This window comes from Haliotis cracherodii, unplaced genomic scaffold, assembly GCF_022045235.1.
Source record: "Haliotis cracherodii isolate W230 unplaced genomic scaffold, xgHalCrac1.p SCAF_3, whole genome shotgun sequence".
NCBI classification, from domain to species: Eukaryota; Metazoa; Mollusca; class Gastropoda; order Lepetellida; family Haliotidae; genus Haliotis; species Haliotis cracherodii.
Window position 1 is genome coordinate 15054632 of NW_027266286.1, and position 26823 is coordinate 15081454.

The following is a 26823-nucleotide window of genomic DNA, read 5'->3' on the forward strand; positions in this document are numbered from 1 at the left end:
CTCGATGACTTGGTTTTCCAATTGCGTGGACTGATGTTCATGATGTCAATCACTGGATTGTCTGGTCCATACTCGATTGTTTACAGACCGCCGTCATATAGCTGGAATTTTGGTGAGTGCGGCGTTAAACAACAAACCAACCAACCAACCACTTGATATTTAGCATAACATATTTCTTCTACAACAAACACCCAATAATGTTACCTTTTCCGCGTTGTCTTGATATAGTAATTGACACTAATTAATTTGCTAGGAGTTTCATACAGTAGTATTAATCCAGCATCTTGAAAGACATGTCTTCAGATGACGTATTTGTGGAATCAGGTCACCAATGAACTTGAAAAAGCTTCTCAATCGGTACAAACACGTTCGGCGTATCATTTGAAATCTCACACGCACACACTTCTCGCGTGTGATCTTGTGAGTAGATTGGGGCTAATAGCGCTCTCAGCTCGTTTCCGGTTCTTCTCAAGCGGCAAGACCTCATAAAAGAGGCCTCATATACGAGGTGACAGTTCCGCAGGGACACCACTTTTTCTTCCCTGCCAATCAGTTAACTCCGGGAAGAAACAATCTTTCTTTATCGCTTTGTTTGGTTCACTGGGATCTGGCAGTCTGCATCAGGGTTTTATTATCAGCTCGGAGAAGATTGTAAAATGTTTAGAGTGAATGTTGCTGGCTTTCAGGAAAATGTGATTTCTTTCAGCTTCTGTCTTGATTGTTACCGATTTTCTTTATAATTCAACATCCCAATTGGCATGAAATTGCTTTCTTTGACCTCTAATTACAATTGTAAAACTAATGCGATTTAACCACAATCTTATTGGTCGAAATCGTGAAATGGAAATTGTAGCCGTTATGCGGACTAATAAGGTATACGAATAGAATACGTTTCTTACCCTTATCGTGAACACCTGGTGTCATCACTGATTTTCAGTGGTCCATACGTATATTTTGCCTATTACGCCCAATAAAATCTGTTCGGCAGATAATCGAGACTGGTTAATCCCTGACATTGACGTCATGTGGTTTCAAAATGTCACAAAATTCGGACACCACGATACTCAGCCGGAAGGATAAAGATATTTGTTCATTTTGATGAAGCGGTTCTCTTCAGTAGGACATCCTGCATTCAATAAACTAGACATCTCGGCTGCTACTAAGATATACAACCTCATCCATTGTTAAATTATCACGCTGATAACGACGGCTGTCTCAAATGAAACCTCGGGTATCAATTACCTAAATAATACCCATCTGAATAAGCTACATGAGACTGGATCCAGCTTTTGTTTCGTGAGACTATTACAGTACAAGCTATAGCCGGCGATACCATTGGCTCTTTAAGCATAGCTCTCCCATTTCATATTAAGGTAATTGTTCGGTAATAGTGAGTGAGTGAGTATTGTTTTACGCCGCTTTTAGCAACATTCCAGCAAAGTCACGGCGTGGTTATCCAGAAATGGGGTTCACACATTGTACACATGTCGGGAATCGAACCCGGGTCTTCGGCGTGACGAGCCAGCTCTTTAACCACTAGGCTACCCGACCGCCCCTTGTTCGGTAATAACCATAGGATGATCCGGACATTTGTTAAGTGGTAGGACGGTTGGGTAGCCTAGTGGTTAAAGCGTTAGTTCGTCCCGCCAAGCACCCGGTTTGATTCCCTACATGGGTACAATATGTGAAGACGATTTCTAGTGGTATTGCTGGAATATTGCTAAAGGCGTCGTAAAACAATACTCACTCACTCAAAGGTGCAGTCCGGGAAAACGAGGTTTAAATGTACACGTAAACGTACAACCTGCATATTGTATAACCCAAATCCCTCTTGCAAATTAAACAACTTTAAGTGATCGACCACAGTGCAAGCTTAAGGCAGACAGCGTATTATATCAAGCAACGGTTTAGTGAGTGAGTGAGTGAGTTGGGTTTAACGCCGCTTTTAACAGTATTCCAGTTATATCACGGCGTGTCACTTTAATGTGGGAGGAAAGCCCGAAATGATGCAGGTCTCAGACGTTTACCACTTCGGTGAAACCCACGAGCACGGGCATGTTGCTGACAAACCTAGAAACATAATATGGGGATTCGAACCCACAAGCATAGGTTTCTGGCGTGCCCAAGGGACGCAACACTGCACAGCGAATTGCGGCGCCTTAGACGACTGGGCCACATGTGCCCCCAGCAACTGTTTAGATCCCTACCAAGGAGAAAAACGAGAGGTTCACATGCTCTAACGTAAGAATAATTGTATAGACTACAACAAAGTTCTTTAGAATTTTCTCAAAAGTATGGTTACGGAAAAAATTTGATGTCTTCTTGGAACGGCCCATCTTCTCGAGGCAAAGGTGTTAACTGACTACAAAAGTACAGTCAGTTAACTCCCTTGCTTCGGGAAGATGGAAATGGCCACGATAGCATTTTTGTTAGATTGATGATTTAGGAACCACAGTCGCTCCCACTCAGTTAACTGGATCTATTTTTAAGACGCTGTATTCGTATGGTCAGGACATCGGCTTTTGAGTCTATTAAAGTTTCGAAGTCCGTAAAACGCGATGTATTATAAACTCCAACTCCCCAAGGCTTCGAGTTAATAACTCTTCGAAACTTTGATATGTGCTCTTGTCAGCTATTGATATTTCTTAGTGACGGGTGCTTCCGATAAGAGCTGGACATTGACGAACACCTGGTGTCATCACTGATTTTCAGTGATCCATTCATGTGTTTTTCGACGCTATTTTGTCTTTTGCGCCCACTGGAATCTGTTTTGGCAGGTGATCGAGATTGATTGTTCTTCGACGTTAACGTTTTGTATTAAACTGATAAGATGTGAATTGTCAGAAATATATTAGTTTATGGTCTCTTTTTGCGAGGCCGTACAGAGACTTTCGTTTTGTTTGTTGTTCATAAACATAACACTCAGCACTGATCCAAATCTATGACAGCGGCTTTTAAATAGCGAGTTTTGATCTGACAAACCAGTGTTTGATAGTATAAGCAACATCCAAAACCGTCGGGAAAGACGACACAATATCAACCAAATCACCGAACCGGATCCATTTAATCGAACGATCACCATCATTCGTCACCACTCCCCCCTTTCCGTAACCTGAAGCTGTTCGGCTTGTCCCGGAATAACACGAGTTGGTCACGAATGCGCTATTCGGCTTGTCCCGGAATAACACGAGTTGGTCACGAATGCGCTATTCGGCTTGTCCCGGAATAACGAGTTGGTCACGAATGGGGCACGAGTCGCTATTGGGCTTGTCCCAGAATAACACGAGTTTGTCACGAATGCGCTATTCGGCTTGTCCCGGAATAACACGGGTTTTGTCACGTATAGATCACCACAGGGTGCTGGGAACCTTTTCTAGAGCATTCTAAACCGGAATCCCCAATGACCATTTTTCTCCTCCCAATTAGACACGCCATGATGTGACCGAAGTGATGTTTAAAGCGGCCATAAGCCCCAAGTTGAATCAGTTGAACATATAATACACTTGTTGTGGTCTTAGCTATGCCTACGGCTGATTTTGTACCCTCGTGCAGGGCATCTTGCTTCCGATGATGATCGAGCGATGTATACCGGAAGTGGCCCCGAGGAGTTGATTCTGTAGATATACCAGACCACTCAGCACCGCAGGCACGCGATGGAAAAGTCAGTGAATAAACATGTACCGCTAATGACCACCTTGAAATCGTCTGGGAACATTTAGGGCGAGGTCTCGCTTGTTGAGGTCTCCCAAACACTGATGGAGGTCATTCTGTCTATCTAGTCACAAACTACTCTACTGTCAGATCTACTGGCATAGAGGCCCGAGCAGACTAACGCTAAGTCTCTGAATATATATATATAATTTTGACAAAAAAAACAAATAACTGCATTTAAATTGAAAAGGAGACTCAATGAGATGGGAGATTCAGAACTTGTGGGAAATCTAGACATGCTTCATTTAGCTATAGCATTGCAGTATAAAGAGTTATGCAGAAGAGGAAATAATTTAGTCCAGGGACTGTGAGACAGGCTAACCCCGACGCGGCCGTAACTCTTCTATAATCATGTTGGCCGACATCTTGTAGTTGGGTTCATTGTATGTAATATCCCTCAAGAATAACGTCGAATAATGACGGTAGTTTAAGATTGCTGTTTCCACACATGTGATTTAAATTCTATTTTAGAAATAAAATTTCTCCCAATGCAATCAATACCTGGTTGACATGGCCTACACTCAATTATCAGCCTGACCCCATGATCTGGCTGGGGTTGGGAACTGTGACGTCACTCGCTTATGCTTACGAAGCCCCCGGGCGGTATGAGTGAGTGTGTGTGTTTGTTTGTTTGTTTGTTTGTTTGTTGTTGAACGCAACACTCACCAATATTCCAGCTTTATGACGGCGGTCTGTAAATGATCGAATCTGGACCAGACGATCCAGTGATTGACATCATGAGCATCGATCCACGCAATCGGGATGCGATGACATGCATCAACTAAAAAAGTCAGCGAGTCTGACCACCTGATCCCGTTACGACAAGCATAGTCGCCTTTTGCGGCAAGCATGAGTGAGTGAGTGAGTGATTTGAACTGTGTTCCAGTTATATCACGGTCGGTCAGCTTGAGTGAGTGAGTGAGTGAGTGAGTGAGTGAGGGTATGGTTTTACGCCGCTTTTAGCAATATTCCAGCAATATCACGGCGGGGGACACCAGAAATGGGCACCACACATTGTACGGTCAGCTTGAAGTGGGAGGAAAGCCCAAACGTCTTAGACGTTTACCACCATGGTGAAACCCACGAGCACGGTACGGTTCCGATAAACAGCTGGATAAACATTACATAGAGGATTCATCACGAGTGTTTTTTAATATGGGAAATATCATTTGAGGGCAAAAACAGAAGAAAAAAAACATGTTTCATGTGACCGTTTATGGGTGTGATTCGGTGATTTGCAGTTCGCCTTAATTTCAGGAGGGACATCTATACTACATGTATTGTATACTCCCCAGGGAGCTGAGAATGTAATTGGAATGTACATTGATCGGTGGAGCGAGGTCATATTGTCACAAGCAGGAACGTCATAATGCTATTTGTAGACTTTCTCCTACACTTGACAGTCACCTAATCATTACATGTTGTTTGAGTTTGATGTTCGCTCTCGGCAGATCCGTAAATATCATGAAGACAATCAAGGAAAACTACCAACGCCAAACTGTCCAAAAACAGTGTAATTGAGAAAAAAGTTCAAAATAAAAGTTGTTTTTTTATGATTCAAACACATGACAGAAGCATCTGTCTTAATCCGAAATGTCGTCAGCTTACGAACTAAACCACGTTATTATTATTACGTTATATACTCAACAACACAAGTTCCTCGACACAATATTTTAGTGTTTTTTGCAAACAAGTAAAGTTTGGTTTGCAATATTGTAGTACATGTAAGGAATCAAGTCACAAAAACGCAACTGCTACAGAAAAGCATGCATTCCATGCAAAAGTTGACTTTTATGCAAGCCCCATGCATTTCACTACCCAAGAATGGGTATAAAAAACATGTGCGTTAACGGGATTCCATATGCATTGTTTAGCATCGTGCTGACAACCACCACTCAGAAAAACAACAAAATTACGCAATAATTCAACATTACGAAATGCCACGCCTGTCCGAAAATGAGCGTCTGCGAGCCATTGGTATGATTGAAGCAGGATGGAGTCAACGTGATGTTGCAAGACAATTTAACGTCCACAGAAACACCATATGGTGTTTATGGCAATGTTGGCAACAGACGAATGGAGTCAGAGACCATCCTCGGAGTGGCAGGCCACGCGTAACCAATAATCGACAAGACAACTGGATTCGAACAACACACCTACGAAATAGATTCCAGCCAGCAACAGTGACTGCAAGAAGCAGCCCTGGCCTTCGACGAATATCTTCACAAACCGTACGTCGCCGCCTCAGATGTGCAGGAATTATTGCCAGAAGACCCACCAGACGTCCAATTTTGACAGGAAACCACTGTCAAGCACGTCTACAGTGGTGCAGACAGCGTCCACCCTTGACGACCATGCAGTGGGGACAAGTTCTATTCACTGACGAGTCTCGTTTTCAACTCAGCCACAGCGATGGAAGGATTCGAGTGTACCGACGTCGAGGTGAACGTTACGTCAATCATTGTGTCATGGAAGAAGATCGGTTCGGGGGCGGCAACGTTATGGTACGGTTGGGATTACAGCAAGACAGAGGACCCGTTTGATAGTGGTAGAGGAAAATCTCAATGGATCATCAGCCCTGTTGTTCTACCGTTTTTGCGTCGTCATGGTCCAGGCATTACCTTCCAACATCACAACGCCCGGCCTGATATTGCTCGACTTGTTCAGGATTCTCTTCAACAAAACAACGTGAATGTCATCTCCTGGCCGGCTCGCTCCCCTGATCTCTCACCAATCGAGCACATGTGGAAATGAGATTGATCGGCGCCTTCGACGTCAACTACGTGTTCCACAGACACTCCAGGAACTACGAAACATGCTCCAGCAGATATCCCACAGGACTTTGTGCGACGCCAGGTCCATTCCATGAGCCGAATTTGTGTTGCTTGCATCGCAACCAGAGGTGGACACACACGCTATTCATTTGTAAATTGACATTTTGGCATGTTCATGTGTTTTTTATATGAAATCACGCATTTTCTGAAGTCAGTATGGCAAATGAAACCATTTGAACACTTACAGGAGTCTTTTATCTGTTGCAAACCGAAATTGTTTCAGATTTGGTAAAAAAATTAACTTTGGATTAAATCTTATTCAATGTCACAGGAACTTATGTTGTTCAGTATATAATACATCTATTTACCACAGATACCCAGGTACCAAATGCTCAAATGCGGTTTTATTTGTTTCCCGACCAGTGGATACGTTTGCATTCAAGTTATCATTCTCGTTCCCTGGGACACGTGAAGATCCGGGTTAGAATAGGTCTTCAGCAACCCATGCTTGTCGTAAAAGGCGACTATGCTTGTCGTGAGAGGCGACTAACGGGATCGGGTGGTCAGGCTCGCTGATTGGGTTGATGCATGTCACTGATCCCAGTTGCGTGGATCGATGCTCATGATGTCAATCACTGGGTTGTCTGGTCCAGACTCGATTATTTACAAACCACTGTCATACAGCTGGGATATTGCTGAGTGCGGCGTTAAACAACAAACTCACGCACCTCTTCGGGAACTGTCGCGGTGGTGACCTTTACCCTCGCGTGATCCCGACACCAGGTGTTGCATGTAGTGTGGTGATAGGCGGTCCAGTGCCTGACCACAGAGCACCACGTTCGTTACGGGAGCTGATCGATACCTTGAAGCAGGGTGACAGCCTCGTGTGTGTTCCCTTGCTGTCTCACTCCATCAGCAGCACAATGAGCACGGATGTACATCTCCTGGTGCTCTCGACTCTCCTCGGACTCGCGGTACAATCGGGTAGGTGTCTGTAATGTCCACTTGATAGTTAACATAACATATTTCTTCAGGTAGATTATTGTGGGTTTTTTTAAACTACACGTTTTTATACCGTATTAAGTATCTGCTCAAATGCGGTTTTATTTGTTCCCCGACCAGAGGGTCCGTTTGCATTCCAGTTATCATTCTCAACTCCCTGGGGAGTATACAACCCAAGATGCCCAGCGGCTCTAGAAGGTTTTTATATCCACTTCACATATCGGGTACCCCTTCCCTGCTGGGTGAACAGAGGCACTTGTGAACTAAGTCACATGCCCTGGGGGACACCTCACGTGTTAACACTTGTGTTTCGGGTGTATGTACGTATTCGTGGTTCCACCGTCTTGTCATCTACCATCGGACGAGTGGATTCTTTTGAGTGCACGGATAAATGAGGGTTTTCTTGAAATATTTTCATCAGTGTTGATAGCATGCGTTTATAAGGTCAGTGCATGTTGTTCTCCATAACAATTTCTTACTGATATTTATTAGATAGGATGAAGAGAAAATATTTCAAGTGAAAATATTTCCTCATTAAGAGTGATCACAGTAACGGCGAAACGTTCATCCTAACGTCAATCCGTCACCGATTGTTTTCCATGCAAGACTCAACTGTTTACAAGCCACCGTCATATGGCAAGAGTATTGCTGAGTGCGGCGTTATGCCACAAACAAATACTTACCTACTATTTTTAATGAAAGTGGCGGGTGCTGCCTGTAGAGCAGGCCAAGACTACCCTTTTCGCGAACACCTGGTGTCGTCACTGATTTTCAACCGCCTCCGTGGTCTAGTGGTAGAGCGTCCGCCCGGAGAGCGGAAGGTCCGGGGTTCATGTTAAACTGGTATCTCAGTGTGCTAGCACTATAAATCGCCATCAGTCCGGACTAGTACAAGCAGCCACACACACACGTGCTGCACGTCGCTATATAAGTGCAATAATCTTGGACGCGACTTTAAACCCAATTTCACCTCACCTCACCTTTGCCATCAAAGGTCAATATTAGTTATCGTAGGCTTGCTTGCACTCATGTAGTTGTCTGATGTATATTTCATTGTAAATCTGTGGTGAAAAAAAATAGCGAAAGCGTTCTACCTTACAGTCAGTGCATGTGTTTTATACTGTACGACATGTCGAAATATTTAATCACTGGAACGTATATGAGCGACAGGGTAGCCTAGTGGTTCAAGCGTTCGCTCACATCAGATACCCAGCGGATATGTTCTACTCTCTGATGGAATAAACAGTAGCAGCTAAAACATTAACTATTTGGCATAATGTCGATGTCTGTCGCTACACTTCTTTTATTCCATTGTAATATTCAATTTCCTAGAAAATAAATATTCATCGTTTTTCGCCTATGCTGTACTTGCAACCCCGACAATATTGACATTTAACGGGCTTAACGGCCCCCGTGTGAGGGACATTTCATTACTTCTCACATCGCTGTGTCACAGCGCTTCCCTCTGGCACGTCTTCCTTGTCACCGTGTAAGCCCCCAAAGGGGGTATTGACAGAAACCTTGAATGTGGATGAACCAACATATTCCATACCTAAAGGAACAGCCTTTGTAAAAGGAATTAATTGAGAATTATTCGGTCCATTCCTGACAACGCTAACCGCGTGGATTAAACGTGGACTGTTGGCTGATTTACGAACTGTCAAACGTTTAACTTGGCTTGTGATGGACATCGCTGAGCTAAATGTCCTGTCAGGAAAGAAAGTAACATTTGGTGATTTGATGTCCCGTCAGGCCAGAAGAGAACACATGGTGATTTGATGTCCCGTCAGGCCAGAGGAGAACACATGGTGATTTGATGTCCCGTCAGGCCAGAAGAGAACACATGGTGATTTGATGTCCCGTCAGGCCAGAGGAGAACACATGGTGATTTGATGTCCCGTCAGGCCAGAGGAGAACACATGGTGATTCGATGTCCCGTCAGGCCAGAGGAGAACACATGGTGATATGATGTCCCGTCAGGCCAGAGAACATATGGTGATTTGATGTCCTGTCAGGAAAGAGAGGAACACGTGGTGATTTGATGTCCTGTCAAGAAAGAGAGGAACACATGGTGATTAGATGTCCTGTCCTATCAGGCAACGAAAACACATTCATTTCCTAATATAACATTGTATTTTATTATGTACTTTGCAGCGAGAAGCCTAATATATCTGTGACGTAAACCCGCTCGCTCATGCTTTGACTCGTCACAGTGCTGATGTAATGCTAGTTCCTGAACAAAAGCAAAGACTTATTAAACCTTTCTTATTCGTTGTGACTTTTTGCTATTTGTTCATATTCCACTTTTATAAACACTCTGCTCGGCCACACAGTGCAAGCACATGCTATTTGTTTCTAGTTTATATTCCACTTTTATCAACACTCTGCTCGGCCACACAGTGCAAGCACATGCTATTTGTTTCCAGTTTATATTCCACTTTAAAAACACTCTGCTCGGCCACACAGTGCAAGCACATATGCTATTTGTTTCCAGTTTATATTCCACTTTTATAAACACCCTGCTCGACCACACAGTTCAAGCACATGCTACTTGTTTCTAGTTTATATTCCACTTTTATAAACACTCTGCTCGGCAGACTGATTATGCTCCTTGCTAATGAACACAACAAACCGCTTGCCAGCATAACCTCATGTAAGGGTAATGTGTAGTAGGGTCAAACCTCTTTAGACTTCTAATGGGGGAATGAAAATAACTGTTTGGTAGAATTCAACTTGAATATTAAACTTATCAGGTTTCGATGATAATTTTGAGGACGTAATGACAGCTACTTTTTTTTCATTATTTCACTGGATCTTACAATATATTGGTAGTGATTTAGCCTTGTGGTTAAAGCATTTACTCGTCACGGGGAATGCCTGGGTTCGATTCCCCGCATGAGTGAGTGAGTGAGGTTTTACGCCGCTTTTAGCAATATTCCAGCAATATCACGGCGGGGGACACTACAAATGGGCTTCACACAATGTACCCATGTCGGGAATCGAACCCGGGTCTTCGGCGTGACGAGCGAACGCTTTAACCACTAGGCTACCCGACCGCCCCCCGATTCCCCGCATGGGTATAATGCATGTGTGAAGCCCATTCTTTGTAACATTGCTTGAATATTGCTAAAAGAGGAATCCAACCTCACTCTCTCTCTTAGACTGCGTGTTTGACACATGCGTGTCGGCTCCCTTAAGACCCGTCTAGACTCACACCTTGTAATGACGTCGGGTCGTCCTAGCATTGGCAGCAAGTCCCTAGCTGATCCACCTTATTACTGAAAGTAGAAATAAGCAACTCATTGGGTGATTGTATTTTGATTAAGGGGAGGCCATTTCTAGTCTGCCTAATCCTCCGCTCTATGAATTCATAAATTATTTCTCCGGTGCGGCGCTCCTGTTGATGATGGCTCATGTTCATGCAGACCTGAACGTCGCTGTGTCAACTCGTTAAAACCGGCACGTTTCTGGTGTTTACAATGAATAGGAAGTCTGACTTGATGAATATATAATCAAAAGTAAAACTAAGGGTACTATAACCAGTTTCTTGATTATAATTTTTTATCACATATTTTCTATTTACTGAAGATTTACTGTTTGGGCTCAAGATGGATCTGTCGGCTTGCTCAAGATTTGAATTTAAATTTAAATATATTGAACATTTTCAAATTGTAAGTTTGCATATTAAATGTCAGCGTCCTTCGCACAAGTTGTCATGAATATCTGACAATTTCAATCAACATCAGCCCCAGTTTGTTATAGGCACAGATACCCATGAAGATCGGGTTTTGAAGTTGCCTTCAGTCGCCCATACTTGTCGTAAGAGGCGACTGACGGGGTCGTGTGGTTTGGCTCGCTGCCTTGGATGATGCATATATCGAGGCTCTTGAAGTCAATCACTGGATTGTCTCGTCATTTTGCTGGAATAACAAACAAGACAGGATTACCTAGCTGAGCATAACTACTTTCTGTTTTAAAATATTATTAGGAAGTGTAACTACTGAAGCTGTCATAAACCTTGGCTAGACGTGTTTTATTGCAAGTTGTCACCAGGTTGACATTGATAATTCGGTATCGTTAGAAAGATAAATATTTGTATGGAAACAAACAAACAAACAAACAACCATGGATTTTTTATGGTCAGAAGGGCCACACCATCATAATTATTATTGTTACTATTATTTAGTTATATACATATATATGATAAGTTACTTTTGTCTTTGAGTATAGTTTGCCTGTCAGCGACGCCCTCCCCCACAAGGCATGGTTCTATATGCTAGATTCAGGAACAAATGGTGGACACTAGTCCTGCACCATGACCGTGGAATATATTTATTTTATGAAAAAAAATAATCTAGAAATGCATACAAAAGCAAGTCTAGCCAGCTCAAGCTAGCTCTATTCTGAAATCAGCACGTGGAATTTTTTATATATTTTTAGAGTCAAGAAGGATATTGTGTAATATAAGATTTCAGAGACTGAATGTTAGTCTAGGTGGACACCTGATGCCGCCGTGTGATGATGATAGAGAGCTTTGTTCAGTGCGTGCTTGTCTCACGGTTCTAATCATGTGGTGTTCAGTGCAGGTCTTCTGACACCTGATTCGACGTCAGTTGACAAATGGGGATACAGTGGAATCTCGCCAAAGGCCGGAAGGTTTACGATTTCCTTATAAATATAAGTCCATGATAACACACAATGGTCAGAATGGTTCATTGTATGCCCGTCTCGTGAAGCTATTGGGTTAGAATAGATCTTCATGATCAGCTACCAATGCTTGTCGTAACAGATCGGGTGGTCAGGCTCGCTGACTTGGTTCATGCATGTCATCGTATCCCAATTGCGTAGATCGATGCTCATGATGTCAATCACTGGGTTGCCAGGTCTAGATTCGATTATTTACAGACCGCCGCCATATAGTTGGAATATTGCGTGTGGCGTTAAACAACAAACAGACAAACAAACAGTGTATGCCTAGGCTATCTTGGCATGGTATAAGTGATGTTATTAGAGAAATATTTAGCCTTCTACATCATATAAAATAACATATGATTTGAGTCCATGAGGACATCGCGAACACATCGAGTTACGCAGAGTTCGAGAGGAGCCGATGCTCCAATTTGATTCCGTCTTAGTTCATAAGGATGTAACTACCTTACACTATACATTAACGGCCAAATACGGAAAGGGGCGAGTGGTGACGAATGCAATTTGCTGACAGCACCATACCCGCACTCGTATATTTCACAAATATGGTAAACGTATAACTTCTGCATCTCTTTGCTTTGACATAAACACTGACGAGAATTCACTGTACATGGCTCCTAACCTACGGCCATCAATATAGATACTGTAAATCTGGAAATTAATGCGTCTCTACATTAATACGACTGCCGACCCCTAGCCAAAAATGTGACTCAATATCAATGCGACTAATAAAACAACTCAACCAACAACAGGTCAATGATTGGTATGTGGAGAAGGTGTCAACAATGTGACTCGAGTGAGTGAGTGTGGGAGTGAGTGAGTGAGTGAGTGAGGGGGTGAGTTGGGTTTAACGCTGCTTTTAACAGTATTCAGTTATATCACGACATGACAGCTTAATGCGGGAGGAAAGCCCGAAGTGATTCAGGTCTCAGACGTTTACCACTTCGGTGAAACCCACGAGCACGGGTATGGTGCTGACAAACCTAGAAACATAATTGGGGCGAACCGGGATTCGAACCCACAATCATAGGTTTCTGGCGCGCCCAAGGGACGCAACTCTGTACAGCGAGTTATATATATTCGAGTACATATGTGTTAGGCAACCACCATATATATTTGTCAGGCTGTTCTGTTGACGATTCTTGATCCAAGAAGCAAGAAGTGGGAGAACCCTTTTAAACATGTGCGGTGTAAATAATGTACGGGTAATATTCCCGAACAAATATTTAATTTCAACGTACTTCGCACAGAACAAAGCGTCACAGAGATATGATTTGCTACACTCAACACATCCATTGTTCTCTCTATCCGACATCCTCGCGTCTTGGGCCTCAATTACCTTCTGACATTTGCCTGCAACACAGCGAGAACCTTGTTCAGAAAATCTTTGGCGTTTTCATTCTTTTCTGTTAGGGTTTACTTTGGTAATGCTGGTGTAATCGGAGTTTCATTTGTAGTTGAAGAAGATGCAAATAACTGCTCTCTCCATACGTTCTGAAAGAGTTTGGTGGCTTCTTTAGTTTTGCGAGTCCACTGGAAGCCCATACTCTTATACGCTGTTCACATGTTTGTTTGTTTGTTTGTTGTTTAACGCCGCACTCAGCAATTTTCCAGCTATATGACGGCGGTCTGTAAATAATCGACCCTGGACCAGACAATCCAGTGATTGACATCATGAGCATGGATCCACGCAATTGGGATACGATGACATGCATGAACCAAGTCAGCGAGCCTGACCACTCGATCCCGTTAGTCGCCGTTAGGCATAGTCGCCTCTATACGTCATGCATGGGTTGCCGAAGACCGATTATACCCCGGATCTCCATCTTTGACATAATGGTACACTCCATTGTATTCTTTTACATGCCACGTACTTATTGCACATCAAATTTCTTCACATTTTTATACTTGTCATGTGAACACCTTGACTCGATGTGTGTCTGGAGCAGGCGCAAATGTAAATTTACATACATGCAAATTTGACCTGTCTGCATATGATGTCATGTTAACACTTTGGCCAACGCCAGAGGATGATCTTATCAAAACATCTGATTTGTGAACATCAAACAAAATGGCAACATTTCTTTATTCTGAAGTTAACACTATTCAGTATACAGCAATACCAACTTTTATGCAGACACCAAGAGCTGGGCGGACAATGTCTTCTTTGGATTTCGGGGAGTCAAAAAGTTGTGTACAGAAAGATAAAACACATGTTGGTTGATGCGAAGATTTGTGTTGGCTAATTCTCTTCTCATTCGACTTTGATTGGAAAACAGCCTCTTCATGTTGGAAGTTGAAAGCCGTAATCAGGCTGGTGAATATGTGTGTCGTATCCCATTGACATACTTTATTTACACCTTTGTCAGTGTTTATGTGAATGTACATGTACCCGCGTATGTATAGTCACTCACGTGTCAAATCACTTACGTGAGTAAATGTCGTGAATCTGAACGGGGTATTAGGCGCCGCAATTCGCCGTGCAGAGTTGCGTCCCTTGGGCACGCCAGGAACATATTATCGTGGTTAGAAACCCTGTTCGCCGTGATTATGTTTCTAGGTTGGTCAGATTTCTAACGACCTGCATCACTTCGGGCTTTACTCCCACATGAAGCTGACACACGTGATGTAACTTGAATACTGTTCAAAGCGACGTTAAACAAAATGCACACACTCACTCTTCCGTTGTGTATGTCGAAATTGCAGTTACGGGTGTGTTTTCAATTTGTGCAGGTGAATTTTCGAGAAAATAGGAAAATTCGATTGACCCCTAAACCCATAATATCAGAAATTATTAATCAATATTTCAAGATGACTTAAACCATCACAATGCGATGAGCAGGTGTCCCCTAGATCCTCTGGTCTGTGGTTCGAATCCAAGACTGGCCCTGATTATGATCCCTGACGTGTCGTGCTTAAACCCACGAGGTTAAAACTTGTTAACCCCATGGTAAACACCGACACTCTGTCTCTGAAGCATCGCCTCTCACTCTGTGCATCGTTACTACTTCACGGGCTTGTATACTGTATGCCTCCATTATCCCTGGGGGCGGTAGGGTATCCCAGTGGTTGAAGTGTACGCTCGTCCCGCCAAAGACCAGGGTTCGATTCCCCACATGGGTACAATGTGTTAACCCATTTCGGGTGTCGCTGCCGTGATATTGCTGTAATATTGCTTAAAGCGGCGTAAAACCATACTCACTCAATTGTCCCGGATACATACAGCCGCTTAGTGATGTCGTCGCTATTTCCAATCAACGAATCCAACCACGGCCAGGTTCCAGCAAGAGGAAGCAGCACGTGCTCAGACTAATAAGATCTCAGACAACAACAACATTTCTCGTGGAACATCTGCCATCATCTTCTGGCCATCAACTCTACACATTGCTTCAGTATTAGACAACGGTAGGGTTCGCACAAAGTCCGTGCACGGAGTACAGCTCATTTGACTTCCGTGGTCTTCATTACGCGACTGAAATTAGACACGTGTCACAATTACACCGCACGGCGACCGTAATTACTGTGTATTCACTAATGACGAGGGAAAGCAGTGTATACAAACCTATGAAGTATTGACCATGTACTTTAAGCTGACAAGCTGAAAAAGCGGCGTTAATCCAAACTCACTCTCTCACTAACCGTTCAACTAACGTCCTGCGTGAGACAGACAAATGTGTTATAACGACACTGTACGTAACAGCGTGACATATTCACCTACCTGGATATTCCCTGAAGATAATAAACGACCGCCTCCGTGGTCTAGTGGTAGAGAGTCCGCCCGGAGAGCGGAAAGTCTTGGGTTCGATCCTCGGCAGCGTCCTACCAAACGACGTTAAAAGATGTTACTTGTTGTTACCCTGACTGGCGCTCGTCATTAAAGGGCTAAAACAAGGACTGAGTGGGGCGTTCATGTTAAACTGCGACATGGTGTCTCAGTGGGCTAGCAGTATAAAATCGGCATTAGTCCGGTAGCCACACACACACGTGGATGCACGTCGCAATATAAGTGCAATGATCTTGAACGCGACGTTAAACCCCATTTCACCGTACCTCACCTGAAGATCAAAACCGTAATTAATTAGACATATCATTTAAGTGCAGTACGTAATACTTAATTTGTGTTTAACGCCGTACTCACAATATTTAAGCTATATGACCTGTAAATTATCGACCAGACAAACCAGTGATTGCTATTATCAGCAACGTCCCCGCATCCCAGAACGATTTCATGCTATCAACCACCAATCCAGGTAGTCGCCTCGTACAAACATTGGTTTCTGGAGCATTTTAGCCGGGATTCCCCACGGGAGTTCGGTATTGTATTATACATGTTTTGTTTATTTGTTTCTTGTTTGACGCCACACTCACCAATATTCCAGCTATATCATGACGCTCTGTAAATAATCGAGTCTGGACCAGACAATCCAGTGATTAATATCATGAGCATCGATCCACGCAATTGGGATCGATGACATGCATCAACCAAGTCAGCGAGCCAGACCACCCGATCCTGTTAGTCGCCTGTTACGACAGGCATAGTCGCTTTTTATGGGAAGCATGGGTTGCTGAAGACCTATTCTAACCTGGATCTGCGCGGGTATCCAGAATTATATTGCTGGTGTATGAACAACCCCAGACAGCTAAAAGAATTGATGTCCCTCGATTATCTACGTGTCGGATAATGAGTTCGTTACTGCATCCTTAGATGTAGGGTTGAGTTGGTTAGCAGACCGAGCGATACGACCCGACGCGATATTAAGGTCTTAATTGAAATGTTAGATTGATAGATCGACCCACACATACCGGTACCATTGTTAGCACTGTCTTTCAGTCTCGTTAACGAAGGCCCTAGACAAGGGGGTTTCTACTCACGTTTTACACAGAGACTTGGTAGCTAGTTCGAATTATACTTTTCCTCACATTTGGCAAAGAAATTTTGTAACTAGGACGAATTTTCATTAAATAATGTTTTTGATTCCCAAGCTGCAGCCTTTCCTGATTGCAAAATCATTTTCACGGAAGGCACAACTCGTCAAGGCGTCGGTGACTTGGTTACATCAAAAAGTGCAACTTCGGAATCGATAATAACTTTACAAATGCGGAATTAGAACACAATATATCATGCAATACATTTGTAAAACACTTAAGGGTTGGGCCGATTTTTATATTAAGGTCGGCTTTTCATGTGAAACCAAAGAAATCATTTAGACGGAAAGGCAGGGATCTCGTCATGTTCAGCTCTCGCGTGATTTCAAACGAACAAACGAGAGCATCTATATCTGGACAATTGATGACTTGGGCTATTGGGATTTGGTCAAGGTCAGATTGATATATCAAAACGACAATCGGTGTGGATAGAACTGTTTCTACGTCTAGCGTGAAGTGGACACTGGAGTATCGGTTGCCACGTATGTAGCGGTTCTATCAGCACAGCGTCTGGCTCTCACAATGACGATTAATTTCTTTCAAAAAGGCTTCATTATTTCAAGAGTTGTGTCTGATGTCAGGATGTAATGGAATTGATGTGTCTGTGTTAGTGATACATGGAAATGTCTGATCGTGAGTTACCAGAACTGTCCCTACACATCCAAGTTTGACCTATTTACCTTATGGAAATGTCAACTTTCAAAGTTACGAAAGTTCTTTTTCATACTGTTATGAAAATTACCCGACAGATTGATGGGACTGAAATCGATCCATTTTTCTTGAGTTTACTTGTAAATAGAATCGAACTTATAACAGAATCGAATACAGCAATGTCAACAGCCTCCGATGTGAATGGGTATAATTTTACGCCGCTTTAAGCAATGTTCCAGCAATATTACGTCTGGGGACACCAGAAATAGTTTTCACCAGGACACCAGAAATGGGTTTCACCCATGTGGGAATCGAACCCGTGCTTTCGTCGTGACGAGCAAACACTGTAACCACTAGGCCTCAAACATCACTGTGAACAGACCGCCTCCGTGGTCTAGTGGTAGAGCGTCCGCCCGGAGAGCGGAAGGTCCGGGGTTCGATCCCCGGCCTCGTCATACCAAAAGACGTGAAAAGATGGTTCTTGTTGTTACCCTGTCTGGCGCTCGGCATTAAGGTGCTAAAACAAGGACTGGTCGGCTCGGAGTCAGTATACTGTGTCTGAGTGGGGTATTCATGTTAAACTGCGGCATGGTATCTCAGTGTGCTAGCACTATAAATCGGCATCAGTCCGGTCTAGTACACCAGACAGCGCCAGACAGGGTAACAACAAGTACCATCTTTTAACGTCTTTTGGTATGACGAGGCCGGGGATCGAACCCCGGACCTTCCGCTCTCCGGGCGGACGCTCTACCACAAGACCACGGAGGCGGTCTCCCGACATAAAGAGAAAGTTGACTATTGAAAAAATGAAAAAGTTAAGGATCACCTTATTCTTTCATATTACAATAGTTAATCCCTCATGCCATGACAGATTAACATTACCAATATGAAAGAATCGGGTGATCCTTAACTTCTTTTGAGTAGTATATATAGGAGCCTCTAGAGCCGGCTACGTCACCCTAGCAGGTTTCGAAACAGACGTAATAAACATATCCGGCTTAATCTCAAATTAACGAGAATCACGAGTGGAATCCATGTATGTATTTGTCAGAGGATGAGTGCCCGATTGGTGACATACACTCTCCAAAAAAAGAAACGCACAGGTAGATTTTTAGTAAATTTATTTTACCTAATAAAGTCGATATATTTGTGCGGTGGAGCGTTGTCCTGTTGAAAGAGCTCTCTCTGGCAGTCAATGATTGGAAGAAGGTGAGTTTGAAAAATTTGATTCATGTAGCGATTTGCTGTCAAATGTCTCTGAACCACAACCAAGTCAGATCTTGTGGTGTAGGATATGGCACTCCGCACCATGACACTACTGCCACCGAAATTGTCGAATTCACGTACACAATGTGGGGCAAAACGCTCATTTCGACGACGATAAACACATTGTCTTCCATCTCGCCTGTGAAAAAGAAATCGTGATTCATCGCAAAACCACACTCGTCTCCAGTTTCCGAATTCCAACGCTGTAAGGTATGGCACCAACGCAAGCGTCGTTGATGGATCTTTTGCAAAACAGGGACGATAATTGGTCTTTTGGGTCGGATTCAAGCCTCGCGAAGATGGTTCCTGACAGTCTGGTTCGATATCCTCCTCAAACCCGGGATGCGCCCTGCAGTCTCCGTAGCTGTTACATTGCGATGACGTAGGTGGAACAGTCGAATGAAGCGATCCTGTGCAGGGGTGGTAACTCTTGGTCGGCCAGATCTCGGACCGTCTGCAGTGTATCGGTCCCAAAGGCGGCAAATGGTGCAGTGGTGGACGTTGAAGTTGCGTGCAACAGAAGACTGCGATTCTCCTCTTTGGATACGTCCTATGGCGATGTTCCGATCGGCAGCGCTGAGTCTCGGCATTTTCGAACTTGAATAATGTTGAAAATTGAATGACAAATTATCCTTGCCTTCATATACCACGAGTAACGAATGCCAAACAAGAGTGAAAACAATGCCGTTAAAGACATTGCAAATCGACAATGCCTGCGTTTTGACGCACCGTTTGTCGAATATCAGGCCACCAACATTTTCCAATAACTTTTATCCAATCTATATACCGGATTTGTTGTGTAGTCAGGTTCAATGAACTTCATACTACCTGTGCGTTTCTTTGTTTGGAGAGTGTAAATTTTCATGGAGGTATTTGTTTGAACGATTATGAAACAAATTAGTTTCATCGATCTACACTGATAAATGCTTCAACATCGATGAGACCTTCAAAAGTACCTTTAATTTTTCCGAACCAAAAAAGAGATTTTGTGCCGACACCATCATCAGGCACAATTTCAAAATTGTAATATATGTCTTTTTAAGGATCCCCTCAATCCTTTTTAACTGTGTGGGCAGAATAGTCTCGGGCCAAGTGCATTGGGGGTCGGGTGCCCGGCTGCTGTCTAGCAACAGGACTTGATCAGATGGTACCAGGGACAACCGACTCTCGTTTGCGACATCCCACCCGGATTATCCCACTTACAACTCCTTATGTCGCTGGACGATGCCCGATTTAAATACACGTCGACATGTTGGTTGGTTGGTTGTTTAACGCCGCACTCGGCAATATTCCAGCTATATGACGTCGGCCTGTAAATAATCGAGCCTGGACCGAAAATCTAGTAATTGATATCATGACCATCGATCTACGCAATTGGGATACGATGACATGCATCAACCAAGTCAGCGAGCCTGACCACCCGATCCCGTTAGTCGCCTCTTACGACAAGCATAGTCGCCTCTTACGACAAGCATAGTCGCCTTTTACGGCAAACATGGGTTGGTGAAGACCTATTCTACCCGGATCTTCACGGGTCACGTCGACATGTACCACGGCGTGATTCCCTATATCGGCACATCGTGTGAAGCCTATTTCTCGTGTCCCCTGCCCTGATATTGCTGAAATATTGCTAAAAGGGGCGTAAAACCTCACTCAAATATATCAAGCTGCCATATTGCTGACTATCCCGTCGTGAAACCCCAATCTTAAGGGCAGTGCTGTATTACGTCACTCCATTTGAGGCGGCCTTTAAACAAGACTGAGCTTTCCGAAGTTGTGAAAAGTGATATTTCATTGCAGTGAACATAACACCTGATATTTCACTGCCGTGACGTAACTTTTGCCATAAAAGAGTTACCTCCCCTCAAATTGTCTCCCTTTATCGTGGGTGTTTGGCCCGTACACAAACTGTTGACTTCCTTTTCACATTGACAAAGCACAATAATGATAGATAGTCATATATGGAGTTATTATCGCTTCATGTTGTTTGTTATATTCTCTTGAAAATGTTTCGTTATAGACTGTAAATTTATCATTTAACTCGTCAGTCGAAACTGATCATTTCGCAAAGCGCCATGTTTGTTACTTGACCAGCGTGTATTCTTTCGCTTCCAACAGCGGTCTCCTAGTTTTAAGAATTTTTTTTTTTAAAGTTGATTTTATATATATAAATATCTATATGTATGATACAGAATTTTCGTGACCCTTAATATTTTTTGTAACTTTTGTTTATATTTTTTTAAGATTCTGCAAACACGAAACTACTTTTTAGTCGCAAATACATGGGGTGGTGAACCGTCCTGTGTGTTAGGTAGGGAGAATTTGCGTTTCAAGATTTTACATTTGTAATGAAATAATTTCTTTTTACACAACTACACAAAAACGTATATAATAAATAGGATATCCCATGTGTCTCGTGAAATATCATGTTTCTCTCATCTCGTGACAGAGGAAAAGGAGATATTTTCACTCCTGACTACTCGTGAAAATATCTCCTTTCTCCCCTTCACTCGATGAGGGAAACATGATATTTCACTCGTCACATGAAATATCCTCAATTTACCCACTATAATAAAGGGTGGGTGAGTGACTTGGGTTCATGGCTGCTTTGAACAATATACCAGTTATATCATGGTGTCTTTAATTAAGGCAGTAGAGTTTGCTCAAAAACACACTACAGCATGTCATACCAACATTCAAACCAGATTTACTTAAATATGTTTCAGTAGTAAAAATACCCGACCATTTTAGATCTGTTGAGCAGCGATGGGGGGCCATTGTCAGTGGAACAGGATATTGGTGGTGACCGGGTCTTGTGTTGAACCTTGGACGTAAATATGACGCACAGGTCACATTCATTGATTTGGGCTCCAGCAATGAGGAAATCCAGCAGATCCTCTGAGGCGGCTGTCAGAGCATTGAAAGCCTGTCAATGCGGCAACGGTGCCATATCAATTCAGCACAGCGAAACTAATAGTTCCCACTAGATCGATCATACCTACATTCCATGTGCTAATAGTTCCCACTAGATCGATCATATCTACATTCCATGTGCTTATAGTTCCCACTAGATCGATCATATCTACATTCCATGTGCTAATAGTTCCAACTAGATCGATCATATCTACATTCCATGTGCTCTTCGCGACTGGTGTAAACTTTGGTTTCCTTGACCACAACAGAGTGAGTGAGTGAGTGAGTGGCCGTTTGGGTACGTGAGTGAGTGAGGGTGTGTGAGTGAGTGAGGTTTTATGCCTCTTTTAGAAATATTCCAGCTCTATAACACCGAGAATGGGCTTCACACGTTGGGAATCGAACCCGAGTCTTGGGCCAACCACGAGGCTACTGTCAACCATCACAACACTGGAACGTATTCATTACCCTACCATTGCCAAGATTGAACATCTAGATCGGCGATGCAGTCCCGGTGGGTGTGAGTGTTGTTTTATGCCGCACTCGGCAATATTCCAGCTATATGAGCGCGGCCTGTAAATAATCTGTGATGTGTGTTTATATGTTGCAGCTGCCCAGCTGAACGCCCGGTACCGACTGCAGCCTGGTCAAGTGGGCAGTCTGTGCAGTGGCCTGACGCCGGACCAGTGTCGGAAGGACGTGCCGTATGTCCTGGTGAGTGGTGTTGGGGAGAAAATAATCTTCTTTTCACTCAGTGAGTTTTTTAGTGAGATTTTATGAAGACTTTAACAATAATCCAGCAATGCCATTGGTGGATGTTTCACTTTGTAGAGACGTACTTTAACAGTGCATGCATTGTCAGTAGGGCTTCCAACACTGGTCAATCTTTTTGTATCATATAGTAATATACTGCTGAAAATACGTTAAAGAACGAATCTTTCAAATCACTATAGTTACAGTTTCTCTTGGCACTACTTTGTCATCCGTCAACTTCTAAGTAATGATTCTCAAACAATTATTTTGATGAGGTATACAATGAATGAATTATTGTTGTTGAATCCCTGAGTCAGCAATATCAATGTGGCCTGTAAATATTGGAGTATGATCCTTGCTGTCGCGATTAATTGTAACATATCTGATCCTAAATCTCCACAGGGAGACATATCCTGAGCTTGGATCCCCACAAGGAAACAAGTATTAGGAACTGGGGACATATTCCCGACAAGGAAACAAATATTAGGTACAGGGGACATATTCTGACCTTGTATCCCGACAAGGAAACAAGTGACAGGTTCTACGGACATATTCTAACCTTGTATCCTGACAAGGAAACAAGTGACAGGTACTGGGGACATATTCTGAGCTTGTATCCCGATAAGGAAACAAATATTGGGTAGTGGGAACATATTCTGACCTTGTATCCCGACAAGGAAACAAGTATTAGGTACATGGGTCATATTCTGACCTTGTATCCCGACAAGGAAACAAGTATTAGGTACATGGGAAATATTCTGACCTTGTATCCCGACAAGGACACAAGTATTAGGTACATGGGTCATATTCCGACCTTGTATCCCGACAAGGAAACAAGTATTAGGTACATGGGTCATATTCTGACCTTGTACCCCGACAAGGAAACAAGTATTAGGTACAGGGGACATATTCTGACCTTGTATCCCGACAAGGAAACAAGTATTAGGTACATGGGAAATATTCTGACCTTGTATCCCGACAAGGAAACAAGTATTAGGTACAGGGGACATATTCTGACCTTGTATCCAGACAAGGAAACAAGTATTAGGTACATGGGAAATATTCTGACCTTGTATCCCGACAAGGAAACAAGTATTAGGTACATGGGAAATATTCTGACCTTGTATCCCGACAAGGAAACAAGTATTAGGTACAGGGGACATATTCTGACCTTGGATTCCAACAAGGAAAGAAGTATAGGCACTGGGGACATATTCTGACCTTGTATCCCGACCAGGAAACAAGAATTAGATACAAGGGACATATTCTGACCTTGTATCCCGACAAGGAAACAAGTATTAAGTACAGGGGACATATTCTGACCTTGTATCCCGACAAGGAAACAAGTATTAGGTACAGGGGAAATATTCTGACCTTGTATCCAGACAAGGAAACAAGTATTAGGTACATGGGAAATATTCTGACCTTGTATCCCGACAAGGAAACAAGTATTAGGTACAGGGGACATATTCTGACCTTGGATTCCAACAAGGAAAGAAGTATAGGCACTGGGGACATATTCTGACCTTGTATCCCGACCAGGAAACAAGAATTAGATACAAGGGACATATTCTGACCTTGTATCCCGACAAGGAAACAAGTATTAGGTACAAGGGACATATTCTGACCTTGTATCCCGATAAGGAAACAAGTATTAGGTACTGGGGACATATTCTGACCTTGTATCCCAACAAGGAAACAAGTATTAGGTACAGGGGACATATTCTGACCTTGTATCAAACAAGGAAACAAGTATTAGGTACAGGGGACATATTCTGACCTTGTATCCCGATAAGGAAACAAGTATTAGGTACTAGGGACATATTCTGACCTTGTATCCCGACAAGGAAACAAGTATTAGGTACTAGGTACACATTCTGACCTTGTATCCCAACAAGGAAACAAGTATTAGGTACAGGGGACATATTCTGACCTTTGATCTCAACTAGGAAACAAGTATAGACACTGGGGACATATTCTGACCTTGTATCCAGACAAAGAAACAAGTATTAGGTACAGGAGACATATTCCGACCTTGTATCCCAACAAGGAAACAAGTAATAGGGATTGAGCATTTTCTGACCTTGGATCCCGACAAGGAAACAAGTATTAGGTACTGGGGACATTTTCTGACCTTGTATCCCGACAAGGAAACAAGTATTAGGTACTGGGAAACCGGGGATACTGCCAGGGATCGGAATAGTTCAGCATTTAAAAACATGACAGTCTCACACTTTGTTCACTGTCTATATTCCAGACCCACAGTGTCGTCGAGTGTGCTGTCCGCTGCACCAAACACCCTGGCTGCAAGTCCTTCAGCTTCCAGATCCGGCCAAACAGCGCCCGACACACTCATCGCTGTGAGATGGCACCGGACAAGGTGCACACCATCCAGAGTGCTGCCAAAAATGGCTCGGGTTATGAATATTACAGAAATGTATCCTGAAGCATGCAGCAATAAAACACCCTGTGGTATATCTGAGTTGTAGTCTCTTACTGCTGTTACTTGGTTTGTTTGTTGTTTAACACCGCACTCAGCAGTATTACAGCTATATGATGGTGACTTCTTTGAGTGGCATTTAGAAGTTGGTGTGATGAAGTAAGACGAGTTCCTTGGATGAACAACTTCTTTATTACAATTAGTGCGACGTTTCGGTGTAGATCCTAACACCTTTATCAAGCAAGTGGTCTGGTGGTCTGTAAATAATCGAGTCTGGCCCAGACAGTCCAGTTAGTGATATAATGAGCATAGATCCACACAACTGGGATACGATGACATGCATCAACCAAGTCAGCGAGTCTGACCACCCGATCCCTTTAGTCGCCTCTTACGACCAGCATAGTCGCCTTTTACAGCAAGCATTGGTTGCTGAAGACCTATTCTTCCCGGGAGGGCAGCTTTCTCGTTCTTTACGGCACTACGCTTCGAAAAAATATTTTGATAAATACAAATCACATTTCATAACCTGGTAAGCGACCCTCTGATTAGTCGGATGAAAGGTCGTTCTGACGTGACCCCTAATAGGATGTCTTCAGATCTTTGTTCAGCGCTAGCGAGAACTAAGGTCTGATTTTAATTAGATTGGTGCCTAACCAAGGTCATAATCAGGGCCAGTATGCGTCCAGTTTTGGCAGATACTCATGCGCCAAAGAGACACTGCAAGCAAATTGCAACGCTTTCAATCATTGGGACCCCCATGTCTACATGTAACAGTTGTATTGACTGGCTGTTCTTTCCCTTTGTTTAGGGCTAAGTTACACATTCAGGATTTTTACAGCCGTCCTTGATATGACCATTCCCGATTAAAATTTGTCAAAAGTCTGATCATGATCCTGTGATTCGTGGCGGGAACTTGACAAACAATCAGATATTGTTCAGGAAGCGTCCCGACTCAGCCGTTTCCAGCCGAATTCGTCCCGATTCTCCCGTTCTCAATCCGAATCTGTTCCGATTTGTATCTCCAGACCGAATTTGCCCCGACAGCGTCCCGAGTTTACCAAATGCGATCCGACAGAGATGAGACAGTGACCGGACAGTGAACCGACAAAGACGGTTCGCATTCGTCAAGATCTGGACGCAATCTGGACTCAATCGACAAGAAACTGCAATGAACAATTCATGCCCTTTCATCACAGGACACCGTCCAGACAACACGGGACATTGTTACGATTTTGATCCGATACAGCAGAATCTGCCACGACATAGTCACGATTGTAATCCGACCAGACAAAAAGGGCCGAGTTTCCCGACGGGACGCACCATACTGTCGGAAGTGTTTGACCGACCCCTCTGGACCTTTCCCGATCCGTAGGACTCTGTTACGAACGTATACGACTGAGGTCAGACAATGATAGGACGTTCCAGATCATTGGGGATAGTAATCCGACTTTTTCACTTTTCGTGTCGTAGCACTGTCTGATCTCAAACGGGAGCCATAATCGGCACTGTGTGAACCTGGCCTTATTGAATTTTTTGTTTATAAATTTAGTTGGGAGTCGATATATACAGTCAAGTCCCGTTAATCTGACATGGTTGGTTGCATATGATTATGTCGGATTGACCAGTATGTCTGATTAAGGAAATTAAGTAGTATCAACGTTCGTGATCGAAAATCGGACA

General features: G+C 43.3%; 1 protein-coding gene across 1 annotated transcript in view; it reads left to right on the plus strand.

Moving 5' to 3' along the window:
• LOC139475993 (uncharacterized) overlaps positions 1-25165 on the plus strand; it is a 28582-nt gene extending 3417 nt beyond the window's left edge. Inside the window, exons 2-3 of the mRNA XM_071259216.1 lie at positions 22561-22664; positions 24961-25165. Coding sequence (XP_071115317.1) covers positions 22561-22664; positions 24961-25149 — 293 coding nt within the window. The 3' untranslated portion in view covers positions 25150-25165. The remainder of the gene's footprint in view (positions 1-22560; positions 22665-24960) is intronic.
• The last annotated feature ends 1658 nt before the right edge of the window (positions 25166-26823 follow it).